This window comes from Rhinolophus hipposideros, assembly GCF_964194185.1.
Source record: "Rhinolophus hipposideros genome assembly, chromosome: 25".
NCBI classification, from domain to species: domain Eukaryota; kingdom Metazoa; phylum Chordata; class Mammalia; order Chiroptera; family Rhinolophidae; genus Rhinolophus; species Rhinolophus hipposideros.
This window is the reverse complement of record NC_138071.1, coordinates 27,847,003-27,867,338: the sequence shown is the minus strand read 5'-3', so window position 1 is coordinate 27,867,338 and position 20,336 is coordinate 27,847,003. Positions and strand designations below refer to the sequence as shown.

Sequence of the window (20,336 nt, the reverse complement as noted above, 5' to 3'; positions counted from 1 at the left end):
TCCCCTCAAAACGTCTGCGCAGAAGCCCTGAGCTCCCGGTGAGTGCACTGGACAGACGGCCTCTGACTGAGGCCAAGGGGGTGGGGCTTCACCCCAGGACGGGTGTCCTCATAAGAGGGAGCGACCCCGGGGACCCCTCTCTCTCGGCCACAGGAGGACACAGTGAGAAGCCAGCGTCCGCAGGCCAAGGAGAGGCCTCACCAGAAAGCAACCCTGATGGCCCCTTCACCTTGGACTTGGAGCTTCCCTTCTGTGAAAAATACATTTCTGTTGTTTCAGACACGCAGTCTGTGCTATTTTGATATGGCAGCCCCAGCAAACTAATACACCACATTATGAACAAAAAATGAGGACGCAGCAGACCAATCGTGCCAACTGTCAAGGACACCCCGTCATGGCACCAAAGTATACAGACCTAGAAAATCAAAATCATTACCAGCTACCAGCAAACAGGAAGTGGGATGAGGTGACATGTCCCCGAGGGACCTGGACTACACTCTCTAGTGACGTGAATACCCACGTCCACCCACTGTCTTGCGTCCTCCCTTGACTAAACACTGACCGAGCGCCTGCCCTCCAGCCCTGGTGTCCTCCCCAGCCACGCATGTCCCGCTGCTCACGAGAGCCTGGCGTCACCATGCTGCCGGCCCCCAGCCGCTTACAGTGTCTAAGATCACGCATGGTACCAGAGCTACAGGCAGGAGGCAGTTTCACGTCCCTCTTGATCGATGTACCTACTCTTTGGTCAACTGTCTCCAACTTACAAGCCAGAATTTCAGTCGTTTCAGAGAAGAATTCTCCCCTTTACACAACTGACCTGACCCTTGAGACTCCCGTGGGAAAATGTGAGGACATGTCTTCTTTTCAGTTTATCATTCTCTACTGACTAAAATGTAAACAAAAACAGAACATTTCCTAACACAGTAAAACAGGCCTCTCATTTCAAAAAACAAAAACAAAAAAGTCTTTCAATAGAGTGAACAGTGAGTACAATGGCTATTCAGCCCACAGAGATGCTGAGCTGATAAACCTATACTTACTTAAAAAGTACAAATTAACCTAAAGAACCAGAGGTACTTCTTCCAAACAGCTCCGGCATCTGATTGATGGAAAGCCCTACTCGTCACCCTCACAGAAAGTCCAACGACAGTGACAAAGGGCTGTGACAGAAGAGACCAGGAAGGACGAGAAGCCTCAGGGGTGTTTCGATCACAGCACAGCCAACAACAACATTTGGGAACTAAGTGTGGAAATAAACAACCCTCCCCGGGAACCGAACAATCTCCGAAGTGAAGATGGCAAGTACATTAGTTCACCTTGGGAAACAGAATTACAGTGCTTAGAACAATGCTGAGAAACACAGCCTTTATAACCCGTGGGCGGAGCTTTACTTACATGACGGAATAATGAACTGGGGCTCAGTGTTGCCTGCGTAGCCCAGCTTGCTGTACCTAAAAGCACAAAGTCATCGACACATGTTTAGAGAATAATACTCTCCCCTACGTCCCACTATGCCTCTTATTATAAGCTCTCCAACTCCTCAAATAGCAAGCCTCAAAATATTCTCTTGAAATTTAAAAAAAAAACAACAAAACATTGTGATGACAGAGAATCAAACACTAATTTCGGATAAGCAAGCAGTTACAAAAACGTAAAATATTATGCTTGTTTCTATTGGAAAAATTCTTGCACACGTCTATGAACATATAAATTACACTTGTGTATCCCTAATAACTTTAAAAGGGATTTTACATGCTTAATCTTTACAAAAACCCTGTGAAGAAAGTAAATATTATCCCGATTTTGCAAATGAGAAAACTGAAGCACTGAGAAAATGAGGTGGCCCAAAGCCCAACAGCTAGTGAGCAGAAAAAAGACCCAAATCAAAATATGCAGGTGCTACTTCTAGAACTGGCTTTCAAAGAAGTGTACATCCTTCCCAACTTGATGAACTTTTGGGGGGTTAGAAAATGATTACATAATTTTCTTAAAATGTCATGGCATATGTCTAGAAACAGCTAGTACCACCTCCTGAGAATATCTGACAGAAGCATCTCTTTATCGTCTTATTTCAGGATGAGCCCATTTTCTGTCAAGACACTCTCTGATAGATTCCAAAAGTCTTAACTGAAATGAATGCCAAAATGCTACTATCTGTTCCAAAATCATTTGCTAATCTCCTAAATTTAAAAAAGGAGGCGGGGGAGGGTACCACCGCGTGGAACCATCTGCTGGAAATACAAAGCTGAGAAGACTCATCAGCTCTTCCCTTCTGATTCGGCCTGCTGTAATGAACAGGAAAGTCTGGACAACAAGCTTCATCCTGCAGGAGGCTTGTAATGAATAAAAATACTTGCGAGCAGTGTTGAAAGTACCTTTATCAATTCATTTTATTTTACAAATGCTTTCAAGATGCGTGATACTAATTGTTTTGATGTGGTAATACATTCCAAATTCTAACCAATTAATTTTATAATTTTAAATGCATTTTACCATATGCTAACTTTCCTATTAATATTTTTGAACACAGTGAATGAACAGGGTTTGGGAAGACAAAAAAAAAAGCAAGCCAGCTCCACTTAAATCACAACTTACTGCTCAGTCTCCAGAGATCTGAGGTCTTGGTGCCACAAGAACTGGGCAAGGCCAGGCTGAGACCCACTGGGCCCCACAGAGTTTCTAAGTGGCAAGACCCAGCAGAGGGCCCTCCCCTGTCCCACAAATTCCCCAAGTACAGTGTTCCCACAAGTGCCTCACTCCGGGGCTCACAAGACCCACAGAGGGTTCAGTTCAAAGCCAACCCAGAGCCTGGGGGCTTTCCAGAAGGAAGGCAACATAATGCTGAATTTAAAAATTCCGGATCATCCCCGATTCAACCATCTTCTGGAGTATATTCCAGATAACAAATATATGTAAATAAACCGAATTACTGACCCAAGGCTAAAGAAGCCTACGGGGTCCAACACGTGGGCCAGGAATCACTAAAATCATCACATTTAAGTCTGTGTTTTTAACAGGCCACATTTCCCACTCCCCGCCCCCACCCCCACAAAAACAATTATGCACCCTGCATGTAAAGAAATCCCCCTCCTTCCACACGGTTAAGATCTGAGTTGCATGAGGACCACAACGTGTTCCGTTTTCCTGATTGTATCTCCACCCAGCACAGTGCCTGGGACACGGGAAACACTCTGGAAGCATCTGCTGAATGAGTTCTCACCAGATGTGAGAAAAGGTGATCACTGTCAGCCTGCTGGGGAAAGCACCAGGGTGTCAAAGAGAAAAGCTGAAAATCAACCTGAAGGGACCAGAAAAGACCAAACACATTGTCTAATACAGTCTCTCACAGATGAGAAAACACTGGTATTTGTGTAATGGGGTTACCTGAAAAAAACAAAAAACTGGGAAGGGGTGGTAGATGAGAGTAAACGGGCTCAAATCCATGGCGATGGAAGGAGAACTGAGTCTGGGTGGTGAACACACAATGGGATTTACAGACGATGTATTGCAGAATTGTACACCTGAAACCTACGTGACTTTACGAGCCATCGTCACCCCCGTCAACTTTAACTCATAATAATAATAACAATAAAGCCTGAAGGCAAATATAGTGAAATGCTAACATTTATTAAAATCAGGTGCTAAGCACCGTTCTCATCTGTTGTACTACTTTCTGTATTTCTGAAAGGAATTTGAGTGTGTTGTATTGGTGAAGAGCACAGACTCTGGCACCAGACTGCCTGGGTTCAAATCCCACCTTGCTATCTACGTTTTAGTTATTTTTTACTATTATTTTTCTGTACATTCAAATTTTTGCTCATTGAAATTTTTGAAAGTTTTCGGGTCTGTCTGTATCCTGGGTCACATCAGCCGCTCTGCTGCACACACACAGACACACGGACACAAGACAGGAAACGCACACGGGGTGAACCAAGTGGACAGCAGACGTCCTTCCACGCCTGGGCCTCATCTCTGCCCCCAGGTTTGTATCCTGAAATCGGAAACTGGCCCAGAGCAGCAAAGGGCCAGGCTGCAGAAATGGACACGAGCTTTTTCAGGCCCTTGGCGCGAAAATCCAACTCCCTACTGATGCTGCCCCTCGGCAACAGTTGCTGGAATGTTCAGAAGGGGAGGTACAGCATCCTCGTGGGCAGCACAGCCTTCACAGGAGGCCTTCTGCCATAGTCACCTGGGTACTTTAGCAGCAAGAACATTTAGCAAACAGTGATTTGCATGACTAAGGCAAACTGACATTAAGATATATTAATATTCGTATGTATTAACAACTTACTGCGAGATCTTCCCTTACCATCCTAGTGAAACTAAAATCATGAAAAACACTGGCAACAGCCAGTGTTTTCAAATCACTTTCTGGTAATTTAATATCTTTAAAATTCCTGTGCTATTCCTTAAGTAGCATCAAAGATATTTGAAGTTTTGTTACTTTGAATAATCACAACACACAATGAATGTTTAACACGATTTTTTTTAATGAGATATTCAAATTTAAAATTTTTGTCAAATCTTCATCAACAAGGCTATCTCACACTTCAGCGAGAACCTATGGAATACAACATCGTAAATGGAACCGTCCAGAACTGGTCCTGGTGACCTCACCTAGGCTAACCCAGTGCTAGACTGGTATGCCCTATTAGAGGTGATCTTGGACAAAACGGCTCAGCTACATAAAGAACAGAAAGCAAAAGAAACAAGTAAAACACAAACTTAAATGTGGAAAGTGTTCAAGATACCACTTACGGAAACAAAGAAGCATCTTTATTCCAACCAGTTTACTAGCTAGAAACTATGTCGCAGGCACACTGTGAGGGCGCTGGCCAAGGGGTGGGGATGGCCTTGGTACTCAAAGTGTTTCACAAAATGCTCACCTATTAGAAACAGGATTTCAGATTGAGCTTTTCATTGTAGCAAAAGCCTACTTTATCTGGCAGGCTAGTTTAAGATCATCTGGGTAGGCTTCTAGACATAAAGTACTGAGCTGGCTGATTAGATCACCGGGAAGCTCTAAAAGAGATTCCCAGGGCCTGTCCCAGAGTCACAGGGGAGCCTGGGCATGTATATTTTAAACCTCTGTCCCTCCCACCAGGGTTCTGAGGGTCAACCAGCTTAGGAATCACTGACTAAACTATACCACAGGCAATCATCTTTACAATGTTTATGTAACGAAAGCTCCCCACCTTCCCGTTCACATTCTAACAAACGCATCTACCACGTAATCAAATAAAATGTACCTATAATGCTGAAGTTTAATACTGGCCAGAGTTCATAAGAAAGGACTCAAATGTAGCAATTTTGTCTTCTTTAGAACACTGTGCTTAGGTATTCTATGGGGAAAAAAAAGTAGTAAATACTTTTCAATTCAAACTTTATGTAATTAAAATGTGGTGAAAAGAAATCCAGGCTCAATCTAATAGTGGAAACAACAACAACAAAACAACAGGCTCAAAACAGAAATATTTAACCTTAGGAAGAGATTGGGGGGAGACGGGGGTCTCTCAAACCAAAAGATAGTAGAAAACTAGAACCATCCCTATTAAAGTCAGAATTAAGTCAAAGAGACCCAGTATCATTACTCTCATTTAACACCGTTTTGGAAGAAGTAGATAATACAAATCACAAACTAAATAAAAGGTATAATATTGGGAAGGAGGAGACAAACATTTATTTGTAAATTGTAATTACACACCTGGAATACCTAAGGAAACTAAATGAAAAACTAAAAGCAATAGGAATTCAGTAAGATGAGCAGTTACTAAGTGAAGAGACAAAAGTCAACAACTTTCCTACCCAAATAACAAGAATACACACTGGATGAACAGAGCCCACTCATAACGGCAACAACATGAAACAATAGTGCCCTGAAGAGGAAACTGCAAGGTGTGTGTGGAGAACTCTCCATATACACACAGGCAAACAAACTGAGACATATCTTACTCACACAGGAAGAGTCAGGCTTTCAAAAGATACACCAAGTATCACTAAATCGACCTACAAATTTAATGGCAAACATTCAAAATCTGAGCCAATACTGAAGACGATGGTAGTAAATTATATGTGGGTGTTAGTGAAGGTTGATGAGTCATTATAAAGGGAACTTTCACACTGTCCAAATTTTAAATGCTTATCCCCTATCGTCTAAACAGCACATTCCTAGAATTTACCCCACAGAAGCATTTTCACACATATGCAAAGATATGCACAAAAAAATGTCCACTACAGCATAACAATAATAATTAACAAACACTGTAAACAATAGTAAACAACAAAACACTGGAAACACTCAAAAGTCATCAACAGAGAATCTATTAAATAAATTACAATCATTCAATAAAAACCTACACAACCATCAAAACGGAAGCAGACTTATGTTACTGCCACATAGAGATGTACAGCACAGTTGGAAAGTAGTTGCAGAACAGTGTATTTATGTGAGGGGGGTTCCTTGGGGCCCGCAACGCTGGGTTCAGAACACAGCACTGGCCACGTGACCTCAGGCTGGTAAATCCATGCTCCACACTTCAGTGTCCACACCTGTAAAAGGTGAAGAATCACAATCCCTACCTCATGGTTACTATGACCATTTCTGGACAATGTTTCCTAATTCAAAACGTAAAAGGCTCTCATTATTCAACAAATGTTTTATTTTATTTAACAAATGTTATTTGCCGTGTACTAGCAACCTATATTTCTTCCATGAATTGCCCTTAGATAATTTTTCTACTAGAGTTTTAGTATCTTATCAATTTGTGTGAACACTTACATACTGGGGATATTAACACTGGCTCATATAAAGCGCTAAGTTTTCCTGGTTTGTTTTTTATCTTCAGTTGTACGTTTTCTGAAATATAATTGTTTAAACAGGTCAGATGATCAAATCCACCAATTATTTTCCTGAATATTTCCTTCATAGTTTCTACTTGAAGTCCCTGGCTATACTAAAATTTCATACTCTCTTCCAATTGTATGTGTATCTGATACATGTGTACATAAGGAATTAAGACCAGTGACTTTTACATTAAAAGCCCCTGGTTTCTTGTTTCTTTATTTGAACACTATCTCCAAAAGGATAGCCTGCATGGCGGGCACAGGCCTCGTTCCCAAAAACACATTAACTACACGTACAGATTCCAGTCACATTCTCAACTCAGTGCCACCTTCCATGCAGCCCTTGACCTGAGAACTTTTTTTGTATGGAAATCAGGACAGACACGGAAAGAGAATCAGTAGCTGCATAAAGCAATACTGACAGTTAGTTACAAATCCACCTTTTAAACAAATATGTTCTCCTAGTTCAAACTTCCAAACACTACAGAAAGGTAGCCAGTAAGAAATGTCCCTCCCACTCCTACACCCATCTACCTTCCAGCCACTCCTCTTGTGTGTCTTCCAATGTCTCTTTCTATAAATACAGTAGATCCGTACTTGCCCCAAACATTTTAAACAGTCCTGTGCAAAGCTTGTTAAATGCCACTGCTTTCCACAGCAGTAACTTTCTGCAGTCAGGAGAATTAATCTGACTACTGTCAACTCAACACACATATAGTTGAAATTCCTCCTACAACCATTTGGCTCGAGCAGAAGGTGACAATGTAAGCGCAATTAATTTATGTTTCAAAGTGGAAATGTCACATCTTAGAACAGTGTTTGTCAAACCACATTGCTTCAGGGAAGTTCTTTTGATTAAGACCCTTATGAGGTCCAGCCTCAAACCCCAAACTTCAACCAGAACAGCTCGACTCCCTCCTAAGAGTTTCTCAGTTAACACTTAAATAAATAAATAAATGTGACTACAATTACCTGAGAATATGGTTTTGATTAAACTAAAATTGTTCCAAGATCTTAATGATAGGTTTCTAAATAATACACTCCCCACACTGTACACTGTAAATTAATATATGATCAAGCTCTTCCAACATTCCTTGGGTTGTTGAATAGAAAAGGGTGGTCTCTGTTCATACAACACAGAGCTCACCTTGCATGTTGAAGTTTATTGTTTTATCTAATCCAATTTCCTGGTGTCTATTGGATCTGTAAATTAAACACCACCTATGATACATGTCCATCTCACCTTCTACGAGCAGCATTTTTTGCTCTGTTTGGTAAGCATAAGATCATGAGGTATGTGTGGCCTCTGTGGATTTCGAGCACTATTAAGTGAATTCTGACTTCCAAGTTAAAACGATGGACTAAACATCTAAAGTTACTCTGTCCCAAAATCCCACTAAAAGCAAAGCAAGATGATGTTTTAAAAGAATGTTAAACCACACAATATGGAGAAAAGAGGAGGCCATAGCAAACGTTGGCCCCGGACAGCAGATCAGTGGTACCTGGTTTTGGAGATGTAGGAAAACCAGCAGAGGCAAAAGCTGAGAACCAGACAACACACAGCCAGGTCCTCAAAAGCTCCAGAACAGGGAGCCGTATGGGACCCTGTGCGACTGGGGCTGAAGGGCCCCAAACCCCGGGCCTGGGTTCCCCTCCCCTGCCCCTCACTGCTGGGCGACTACTCTTCTCCAACCCCAGCATTATCCTAAAACCAGAAAATTCCTCAACAAACAATCCACCTCCGTCACTCTTGGTAAAGCTCAAAATCAGTAAGCCAAACCCACGCATTCAGAGATTCCATCTAACAGCTCTTTAATTTTCTAACTTTTAATCATGAGCAGGCAGCCATAAATTACTGACATCTGAGGAAAGCCTCTACCATTAAATATAGAGATGAAAACAGACAAATCGAAAAATCAACTTGGAGGAAACAGAAACTATAGGAAGAAACGTCACCAACACCACAAAAAACAAGCAAACAAACAAGCAAAAAAACACTATCAATATCCTATTAGAAGATATTGAACGCAAGAAACAAAAACAAGATTCTAGTAAAACAAAATTAGAAAACAAAAAGAGCTTTTGAAAATTAAAAATTTAGGGCAAAAATGAAAGGACTAAAGAGAAGGGCCAGAAGATAAAGTGAGGAATACCCTAGAAGGAAAAAGACAGAATGATGAAAAAATCAGAGAAATAGTCCCAAAATTCAACACATGAATAACAGAAGACCCAGAAAGAGGATACGTGTGCATGCGCGCGCGCGCGCACACACACACACACACACACACACACACACTTATATTGATGCAAATAGCTAAGTAAAATATTAACAGAATCTACCTACACATCAAAAAATAATGCGTCATGATCAAGTGGGGGTCATGTCAGAATGCAAGAGTGGTTCAATATTAAGAAAGCCATTAATATAATCCATCACAAAAACTGAGGAAAAAAACAACAACACACGTTTCATTTATGTTAAAGATATCTGACAACATCCAACACCCATTCGTTATAAAATTCAAAAAAACAGAAATTGACGGATAATTTCTTCACATGACTTTTATACACGTTTATATACATGTATTTATGTATGTGTGTGTGTGTGTGTGTGTGTATGATTATACCAGCCCAAAAGCCAGTATCTTATTTTAGAAACACCAGAAGCTAGCCCATTAAAGTAAGGCACAAAAGAATAATGCCCACTAACTCCATTCCTAATTAATATTATTTTGGAGGTAATGGCCACTGCAAAAAAAAAAAAAACCCACAAAAAACAGAGATCCTAGAAATGGAAAGAAGGAGAAGGCAAAACAATCTTCATTTGCCAATGAAAAAAATGTTGTATCTGGAAAACCCTAAAGATCAAGGGAAAATTTCATACAAACAATAAGAGCGTTTTATAAAGTAGCAGGTTATAAAACTAACACAAAAAAATAGCCTTAATATATTCAAGAAAAAAAAATATAATGAAAGAAAAGACAACATTTATGACAGTAGAAAAGAAAACCACATGCTTAAGCGTAAACGTAACAAGAAATCCACCTGAGACAGGCACGGTATTCCTAAGACACAAAACAGACTTGAACTAATAGAAAGATACCTCGTGTTCTTCGATGGGAAGACTAATGGTCTCCATTAACTTATAAATTTAATACAATCCAAATAAAAGTGCTATCAGGCAATTTTCCCTGTGAATCTAGAGAAGTTGACTATAAAGTTGATTTGGAGGAACAAGCAAGAATAGATGACAAAACCCTAACAAAGGATGGGCAGGGAAGGCCAACCCCATCAAATATTATTCTAAATCCTCAGTCATTAAAACTCTGTGGTGCTGGTACATGAACAGATTGATGCCACACTCAACAAAATCCAGACATAAACACAAGGGCACAGACAATTTTGGTATACAATAAAGGCAGCAAATTCAAGCACTGGGGTTTTTTTTTGTGTTTTTTTTTTTTTTTCATTCCTCTCTTTTGGATAGCCAAAAAAAAAAAAAAAGAATTGGGTCCAACTGGGTCCATTCCTCATACTATATCCCAGGATAAATTCCAAGTGGATTACAGACTTAAATGGAAAAAATAAAAATAAAAAAACCCATATAATGTGGAAATGGGAAAAAAATCCTCTTAACTATTACTCAAAATCCAGAAACAGTCAGGAAAAGATAATACATCTGATTGCTTTAAAAAAAAAAAAGAGCAACAAATAAATATATGGTGATGGAAGGAGAACTGACTCTGGGTGGTGAACACACAATGGGATTTATAGATGATGTAATACAGAATTGTTCACCTGAAATCTATGTAACTGTACTAACAATTAAAAAAAAAATCGTTGCCTGGCAAAAGACAAATAATACATAGGGAGAATGCATTTGCAACTTAGGTCACAGAGGGTTAACACGCAGAGGTGCGGAAAGGAGTTAACAGGTCCGACTGCTCTCCTTAGAAAGGCCTGCTCACAAGCCTTGCCTTTGACTGGTACGAGCACTCCAATTTGAGAGTTCCCACCACTCCTTAAATGATAAGAGTGGACCACAGTGTGCCCAAACCACGGAAACAATACATTTTATGCTGACCTCCTGCTTTCCTTGTGGGACTCTGGAATTTCGGGATGTGCTAGGCAGAGGGTGGCATGACCAGTCCCCAGTGAAAACACAGGGCAGTCTCTAATGAGCTTCCCTGTTGTGCTGTCACAACTGGGTGCTGAGCAAACGCGTCTGTGTGACTCCACTGAGGACTCTGGAAGCTTCTTCCAGACCTACCTCATGTGCCTTTCCCCTTGGGTGCTTTAGCTTGTACCTTTTCACTATGGTCCTGTGTTCCTAGCAAATCACTGGACCTGTGGGAGTATGTGGGGCCCCAAACACACCCTAACATATGAAGAGCTTCTACAAATAAAAGGTAAAGACCAAAAACCCACAGAAAAATGGGCTAGAGAAATGAAGAGACAGAAAACAGAAATGCAAATGCCTCTTAACTATATGAAAACACTCACCTTCCCAAGTAATATAAGAAATCCAGATTAAAACTGAAATAAGATACCACTATCTTACCTTCTAATTGGTAAAAGTAAAAAAAATTGGCAGTAGACTCTATTGGTGAGTCTGAAGACGACACAGGCTCTCTCACTCGTACACTGCTGGTGAAGACACACACTACTGAGTGGGATTTGACACTGTCTAGCAAAATTGTATATGCATTCACCCTTATAGCTAGAAATCTCACTTCTAGAATATTATCCAGAGATATTCCAGCAAAAAAAAAAAGAAAGAATAAGAAAAAGAAAAAAAGATGTATGCATTGCACAGGCTATCACTGCAGTCTTGATAATACGTAGCAAAACGCTCAGAAAATGAAGTGGACATGTCTGAAAAACACCAGAAACACGTTGAATGGGATTCTGTTGGCCAAATCTGGAACAATTTAAGCACCAAAACAAATAATAACAGATAATAACCCACTGCATATAGTAGTAATGACATCATGGATTATAACCCTTTGAATAAAATAACCCATGCAGATGACAACTAAATAAACGGGGGCTATGGAAGAGTCCTTCCTTATAGTAAGATGTCAATTAACAAATGGAGATAATACTAGGGTTTTTCTAAAATCACATTTTTTGCAACTATGACCATAATAACCAATTAGGACAAGAATCACCAAAGTGTACTAAAACAAAAGGGAGAACGTTTAAGGAAGAGCATGGTATTTACATAAGCTCAAAATAGCTCTCCAGAAATGACATTAATTACAAAGGGGAAAACCATACAGTGAAGAAATCGAGTGGACATCACCGTATCCAAATAATTCACGTGAACCTCACTATCTTTAGCGTTCTGATCAGATGAAGGGGTGCTGGGGAGACAGCAGAGTGATTGTAGTGAACAACACTGTACTTGAAAGTCACTAAGAGATTAGATCTTAAATGTTCTTACCACAAAAAAGAAACAGTAATTATGTGTCCTGTTGGAAGTGTTAGCTAACACTATGTGTAACCATTTTGCATATAAAGGTATCAAATCAACACATTGTATACCTTAAACTTACGCAATGTTACATGTCAATTACATCTCGATAAAACTGAGGGGAGAACATGCCTTCTGACGGGACGCACTAAGGAGGATTGTTGTCACTTCTGGGGCATTCCTGACAAAAATGCATAACCTATATCGATCACAAGGAAGCACCCACGAGCTGAAATTGAGGGACATTATCCATAACAACTGGCTGCCAAAAATGTCAATGTCTTGAAAGACAGAAAAAGGCTAAGGAACTGGTCCAGTTCAATGAGACCACAAAGACGTGATGACAAGCAGTCTGTGGTGCTAGATGAGGGGAGCAGAGGTGACAATCCGTAAGACATAAATGGGACCATCTGTGTCAGTCCAGACTGCGTACAAGACAACACTACCGCACGACGTCCAATCTTCTGATTTCCATCTTTCGCCTGTGATTGTATGAGAGCTCTTCGTTCCCAGAAAGTATACACTGAAGTATTTTGGTATAAAACCACACTTAAACAGTTCAGAAAAATAATAATACGTATATACAGAAAATGATAAAGCAAATGTTAATAGTTGGTGAAAGTGGATGAACATACAGTTTTTTTGGTACACTTCTTGCAGCTTTTCAGTAGGTTAGACATTTTTGCAGAATAAGTTTAAAAAATACAAATATCTTCATTAAAAGTTTGGCTACCAAAAGTGAGATTAGTATTTGTGGATATTCTCTGAAAACTATGCAGTCTAGTAATTCCTTAAAATAATGAACGAAGCTTCCTCTTCGGAGCAGGCGGATTCCTTGGTCTGAACTAACCTGACCCCCAGCACACCTGTGCTCGGCGAGCTGGTCTCAGGGTTTATTAGAGGATGCCAGGCTACCAGGATGGAATGTATTTTGCTATAAAAAATACTATTTAGTACGCTGTCTAATAAATCATTAGTGTCTGCCATGTACGTAGTTCAGTGTGAATTTTCATTCTAGAATTTAGTACTACACAAAGCTCTTTCACCAGAGTAACGGGCCTTTTTCTCCCTTCCTGATGACAGGAATTATATTAACTGATGATGGCTCTTACAATTTTGTCAGACAGGAAGACTAAGGCCAAATGTGAGACTAAACTACAGCAGCCACCAGCCCACACCTTGTGGGGACTCCCCAGGCCTATTCTTTTCCTTGGCCGTGGTTGCTTTTATCTGCATGTTCCCCCTTTTTATCCTATTTTGAGGTAAAAGTCAATCCAAAAACCATTTTAACTCTGCGGGAAATATAAGAACTACTTATATGCTCCCAGTAAATTGAGGCTCTTCCAGGCTGCTCCCTCTGGCCATACACTGGACACTAGGACTTCATGAGTGACCAGTCGTTTCCATGGCAGAGTATGTCCACGTGAGACCCACTGGGAACATTCTGTGAAACTGTTTATAAGTTGACACCAAAGCCTAGGGCAGCGTGGAGACAAGAACATGACCTTGGGCCACAAAACAATGACACACTGAAGTTACACCTTGGACAGAGCAAAGTGACTCTTATCACACACCTCGAAAGGTCAAAACTGGGCACCCCGTTTTGGATATTTATAGCAAGAATGATGAGTTAGGTGCTCGGCTTACTAACATTAAAGGTGACAAAGTCTGTGAGCATTATTGTATTCCTATGGCCAAGACATGCCTTGTAGTTCAACAGTTTGACAAGAGCAGAAATACGAAAGCAAAAATGTCACATTTTTCATTCTGGGAATGAAAACTACGTTTACCTGTTGCCTTCCGTCTTGACACAACCAGACCTCAAGTGGGCGTGGGGTGAGCACTAGCTGTGGGAGGGGAAGCGTAAGGCGGTCAACCATCGGGGCTGTTGACACCAGCGCTGATTGGGGGCCTGTATGTCGGGTACCAACACGACCTTCTCAGATAAAGAGCCACAATACTTCTCGTGCAGCGCCCATTTCAAACAGATCCGTACAGAGGCCGGGAGGCAGTTTATTTCTGTGGGCGTTTTTTTTTTTTTTTTTTTTTTCCAGCCTGCAACCACGTCCTGGTGGCTTCAGCAGCAAAAGGAAAACAGGATCGGTAGGGGGAGGGACTGCAGCAAACGAAAGAAGACACCCCCCCCCAAGGTTGTCAAGGAAACCAAACCCACCGCATTTTTCTATAGGCAAGAATCCAGGCGGAGGGGAACGTGCCGGGGAATACTTTGTGACCGGCACGCCCGCCAGCCCGCCGCGCGCGCTCTTTCAGAGGCTACATTGTTACTTCCAGGCTATTTCCATCAGGACTGCATCCAGACAGCCAGCAGGCAACGGGGCCTTTGCACGCGACCGGCTCGCGGGCTCCGGACGCGCCTGCCCGAGCCGGGCCGAGCGTGGAGCGCGGCGAGCGCAGGTGGCCCAAGGTCTCTCCTGCACATCCCCACTCCCAAGGCAGCCAAGCGCACCCGCAAGTCGGGGGACAATGAAACGACAGCACAACGAGGCTTTCCCGAGCTTCACCTTTCTGTGTTTCAAAACGGAGCCCCCCACCCACGCCCACCCCCCCCCCCGGTTTTAACCTTCCTTAAGCGACCGGGCGGGTCGACACCCACGACAGCGAGCGCGCAGCCCGGGGGGAGCCGGTCGGTCCCGGGGGAGCGCAGAGCGGGCTGCAAACCAGGTGTCGTTGGTCACGAGGGAAAAAGCTGCCCACGTCGAAGGCGACAACCGTCCGCCAGCGGACACGGCCGCACGCGGGGCCCGGCGGGGGCACAGGACGCGGAGCCTCCCCGGGGGCGCAGGCCAGGGGGCGCCAGGCGGCGCGGGGGGCGAGCGCGCCGGGCACGTCTGCCTCCACCGTCCCCGGCCAAGGTGAGGGGCCCGGGCGCGCGGCGCTGCCGGCTCCGGGGGAGCGGGACGGGGACCGGGAGCCGCGCGGGCGCAGCTCGGCCTCCAGGTGAGCGGGGGCGGGCGCGGGGCAGGTGCCCGGCGCCGGGGCGGGAGCGGGCTGCGCGCCAGCGGCTCTTACCCGGTGCCGCAGTCCACCACGCAGGGAGGCAGGGAGCCCGCCATGCTCCGCACGGCACGCGCGCCGCTGGGCCCACGCGGACGGCCCCGGAGGCCCCGCCGCCGTCCGCTCGCAGCACTCGCCCCGCGCAGCCGGCTCCCGGGAGCCTCCGCAGCGCCGCCGCGGGAGCCCGGATGCTCGGCGGCCGCCCACGTGACGCCACTCCATCCGGCCAATCACGGCGCGGGCACGCCAGGCCCCGCCCCCGCCCCGCCATCTTTAGTACTGGCCGCGCGGCTTCCTTGCCCACACGCCCAACCTTGAAGCGAGTGGGGACTGATTTTAACTGACTGACCGTGAACGTGACCCGGTTTCCGAGGCCTGGCTCCTCCTCATCTGTAAGTCTACCTGGTTCCTTCTCATCCTGTAAGTCTGGGCTCGAATGTCACCTCGGGGAAGTTGTCCCCTCGCACCTTACTCTGTATCTCAGGAATCTATCGCTTTCCTTCCCAACACTTGAAGCAAAATGTTTATATGTATTTATTTGTCGTCTGTCCCCTCCCTGGGCTGTAGGCTCCCCTAGGTTAGAGCTCGTGTTTCTCTACCATTGGTGCCCCAGGACTGCACTGGTTTGCAGGGGACTTGGTGCATGCATGGTAAGCACCCAAATGTGTGTTGAATGAATGAATAAACGTCGCCATGCAGAGAAAAGCCATTCTGTTAGACTTACACCTGGCAGAACGCGGCACGCGTGACGTAATAGAAGAAAATATCCAAAACACAGGCATGGCCAGCGTGAAGGAATGCATGGCCTTGGACTGAATTAACGCCACATCAAGGTCACTATATTCGGGGAGGAAATGTTTTCAAGTGTCAGAGATGGAATCATCCCAACGTGCTTACTGAGACCAGGGACCAGAGTAGTCAGGCACCTGCCACGTCATAACGGTACTAAAAGTCCCCCGGGCTTCCTGCTGTGTGCCCTCTCATAAATTCTTTTTCTCCATAAATGCTTGACCTTAACCTGTAGGAGCCTTCTGGAGATGTCATTTCATGTAACTCAACTACGTAGTATTAAAAGCATTGTGTGTTGTTGTTTTCCCCTAGAAGAAGTAAAGGCCTTGTATTAGATGGGGCATGAAGTGGTGAGCAGGATACTCAAAGTGTCGGAATCTAGAGAGAGCAAGCAGCAGTCTACAGGCAGTTGCACTAGTGTGGTGAGGCCAGGGTGGCCAAGCCCAGGGTACCCAGAAAGCCATGCACAGAGCCCCGAACCCTGACATGGGAGTCAGTGGAGCCTTCCCAAAGCCATGGTGTCTGAGCTGAACCCCAGCGAGTGGGTAGAGAGGAGCTACCTGGTGGACAGTGTGGGGCAGTTGAGTGTCTCTGGGTGGGAAACATGTACAAAGGCCAGGAGGACCTCGAGACTCCTACGTGGCCCAGTCCACTAAACCAGGTAAGAAGCCTTTATAGGGACTTAGGACGGGCTCATTACAAAGAAAGTCCCTTTGGGGGAGTGTCCCCACGGCCTACGACGTATTGGAAATGCTGGCCATGGTCAGAAGCTGGTAGGAAATAAAAGATTTCCTGACTTCCATTCCTTCCTCTGGACACCCCTAACCTTAGAGGTATCAGTTAAGATGTTTTCAAAGGCAGGTAACAGAAAACTTCAGGTGGCCCAAGGAATGAGCAAATATTATGTCATAGGATCGGAAATCCAGAAATTCCAGGGTAACTCAACCACAGGTGTCCTCAGTATGAGCCTGTGCGTTTTGTTCTATGAGGTTCTGCACATTGGCCGTTGTCCTCAGACTTACCCCCTTGGCGATGTGAGATGGCTTGGCTGCAGCAGCTGCTCCCTACACCAACTGCAGTGGGCAAAAGTGGGGGAGAAAGCCCCATCAGATTCCTTTCTAAGAGAGAGAGGAAGGAAACTTTCCCAGAAGGCCCTGGCTTATTCACCTGGCTCCATTCACCTGGCTCCATTAGGGGCTGCTGTGACAAAGCAAATGTAACAATTGTAACAATTACCTACAAACTGGGCGGCTTTAAACAATGACACTTACTGTCTCAGAGGTCTGGTGGGTAGAAGGCCAAAATCAAGGTGTGCGCAGGGCCCTGCCCTCTCTGCAGGCCCCAGGGGACACCACCTCTCTCCAGCTTCTGCAGGTTGCCCATAACCCGTGGCGTTCCTTGGCGGGTAGGTGCTTCACTCCCATCTCTGCCTCTGTTGTCACTGTTCTCCCAGCTCGTGTGTCTGCATTCATATGGCGTTCTCCTCTTCTTATAAGGATTCTAGTCCTACTGGATTGAGGGCTACCTTAATGACCTCATCTTAACTTGCTACAGCTGCAAAGGCCTAGAAAGGCCAGATCAGATCCCATTCATTATACCAGGCTTTAGGACTTCAACATGTCTTTCTCAGGGACAGTTCACCTCATAACACCAGCAGCCATTGGTAAAGGGCACCGATGTACTGTGATCAGCTTAGGCTAGGAAGGGTGACCCCCTTGGGCTAGACGGGGGTCTTGTGTGCTCTGAAGCATATGGCTGCCAGTAACTGACTGGAGTCGGGTTTGGTCAGCAGGAAGGGGAATGATAGCCAATAGTTTCTGCCTCACTCGTAATTTTCCTACTTAAACCATTTTCTCTCACTCATTCTATGCCCTTTCACTCCTCTAGCCTCTGCTTGGAACTGTCGTTTAAACAAACCATCCTCTTCCCCCTGCTGGAGTTTTGCCACCTCTGTGAAGCTGTCCCTCAGTTTCACAAAACACTGTCACTCTCCTCTGCTCCGAGAGAGCCAGTGGCATCCTTCCACGTTTGTACTTATTTTTATTGGGTGGCATCATAATGGTCACACTTCCATCACCCCAGTACCCCAGGAGAAGCATGGAACTGTCTACTAAGATGAGAACTGTCTAAGAGTACAACTGTTGTATACATTTTTTATCTTCAGTTCATCGGGCACTGCCTGGCATCTCTGTAGCCACTCACGGAATAGCTATTGAATAAATGAAAGTCTTTAGGCAATTTTTAAACCTCTCAATTACACATAACACTTGCTTTTACTTGCTTTTTTTTATCTGGTATCTTAAATATTTTAAGCAAATAAAAGTGGATGTTATGTATAATTCCTGTGTTAGTGTTCTTACCGTTTTTGTCTTTTTGTGCTTTTCTTCTGTATAGTACAATGTATTCTTCTGTGTTATTCTTAGGTTGTAAACTCCTATAGATCAGAGACTGATGGCATCACTGACAAGTGCCTTAGAGCAAAACAGCCAGAAAGAAGCATGGTAAGTACAGTCGCCATTAATTACATTGCTAAGGGAGGTTGGCTCCCTCCAACATATTGCGCAAAATTCTCTCTACTTTGTAACAAGAGGCACGTTTTAGTTGGCTTTCTTTAGCAAGGCATCTCTTTACTGTGCTTCTACCCAACAATAGCCTGTACTCCCCCCTCCCAACAGGCAGAAACATGGAAACCGGAACACTTCCTGTAGGGAACCCAGCATCTCTTCCGGCCATTGAGGTGACTTTTTCTTAGCTACTATCCTTAGTGCTGCACAACCCAGCACCGCTCTCAGCCGAACTTTTAGTAAACACCTTTTGATGCATTTTTATGCCTATGAGGACTACTTTATAAAATAATCAGGGCTTAGAGATTGTCCATGGATTGGACAATTGGGGTTTAGTCAGTGAGCACTGGGACAATGTGATCCTAATTTCCTGCACTTAACTAGTTGCGCTGGGCCAAAAAGGAAAAAGAACACAAGAAACGAAAGGCTGTCTTCAGAAATGGCCCACCCAGCCACTCTGTGAATCTTGAATCGCAGAGCTGGAGGCAGGCGCTATCTGGGTGTTCTCTGTTGCCATAGGATGCAAATAGAGAAAGGAGTCCCCCAAAATGAGTGCCGCATGCCTTTGAAAGTAGCTGGCATTCTCCTTTCAGAGGAAGGGCCTGTCACTGCACTCAATGGACCTCCCAGGGGTCTTGGCAGGAGTGGTAGAAAATGGTCCCAGCTGCAGCCGATTGGCCAGACCGTGGTGACTGTGTCAGAGGTGGTAACAGACCCGAAACCACAAGGCGGGTAAGTCGACCTGACCATCTTCAGATCAACGGTGCTCTGTTTCTGCCTCCGCTATGGCGCCTGGACGCCCCTCCTCTCTGGCCTTGAGTCCTGTACCACTCACTGCCAAGTCCTGTTCACCCCATCCCACCACTCCCCTTGTCTGCAGCCCTGCTTTTTGTCTTCTTGCCGCTCTTAACTGAACTGCTGCATAGCTGTCCATCAGCCACCCTGGCTCCACGCTTTGGTCTGTCTGAGACTTCTCTGGGGCAAACAGTGCTGCTCTGAGAGGCGTCGTGCCAAAACAGAGAATGTTTGTACATCATGTCAGTCTCCTTTCCCCATACCTTCAGGGACTTTCCCCAAACCTTCAGGGACTCGCTTTTATTACGGAGTTTGATCCAACCTCTGATTATGACATTCGAGGTCCTCTGTGGTCTGCCCCCGAGTCACCTTTCATGTCTCATCTCACACGATGCCCCTTGCCACATCTGGGCACAGCAGAGCACATGCCCAACCCGCTGTGTTGGTAGGTCTTTGTGCAGGCCCCTCAGTCTAGAGCATTCTTCTTCGCTGACCCCATCTCCTCCTTCAAGACTCTGTTCAAAGCTCACTCACCCTTCCACTTTTGATTCAAATCCACTTCATGTTTTCCTTCAACAAAATAGGCTGAGGGCTTCTTTATGCCTCTACTGAGAAATCAATCACTAAGTATATGTCTACAAGTCAGAATCCAGTGCTGAGATCTGGAGCTGTGCGTCTCATTAAGGTCTTCTGTCTTACCATACAGTGCTGGGTTTTTATTTGTAACCACTTCCTACCCAGTTCTCACGGAGAACTGAGTTACAATAATGCCGTAGCTTACAAAGCATTCAGTACATCATCACATTGACTCTTCATGACAATCCCATGAGGTAGATGTTATAAATACCTCCCTT

General features: G+C 44.4%; 2 protein-coding genes across 6 annotated transcripts in view; one reads left to right on the top strand and one right to left on the bottom strand.

Moving 5' to 3' along the window:
* Positions 1-15,554, bottom strand: part of ACTR3B (actin related protein 3B) — a 52,334-nt gene extending 36,780 nt beyond the window's left edge. For 2 of the 5 annotated variants that reach the window (XM_081038109.1, XM_081038110.1), the window contains exons 1-2: positions 15,350-15,515; positions 1,396-1,451 (exon numbers count right to left, since the gene is read on the bottom strand). In XM_081038109.1, coding sequence (XP_080894235.1) covers positions 1,396-1,451; positions 15,350-15,393 — 100 coding nt within the window. In that variant the 5' untranslated portion in view covers positions 15,394-15,515. Of the gene's footprint in view, positions 1-1,395; positions 1,452-14,109; positions 14,308-15,349 lie in introns of those variants that run through there. The other 3 variants (XM_081038108.1, XM_081038107.1, XM_081038111.1) reach the window with 2 other exon arrangements.
* A 78-nt stretch (positions 15,555-15,632) lies between these two features.
* Positions 15,633-20,336, top strand: part of XRCC2 (X-ray repair cross complementing 2) — a 46,247-nt gene continuing 41,543 nt past the window's right edge. The window contains exons 1-2 of the mRNA XM_081038113.1: positions 15,633-15,726; positions 18,547-18,624. Coding sequence (XP_080894239.1) covers positions 18,622-18,624 — 3 coding nt within the window. The 5' untranslated portion in view covers positions 15,633-15,726; positions 18,547-18,621. The remainder of the gene's footprint in view (positions 15,727-18,546; positions 18,625-20,336) is intronic.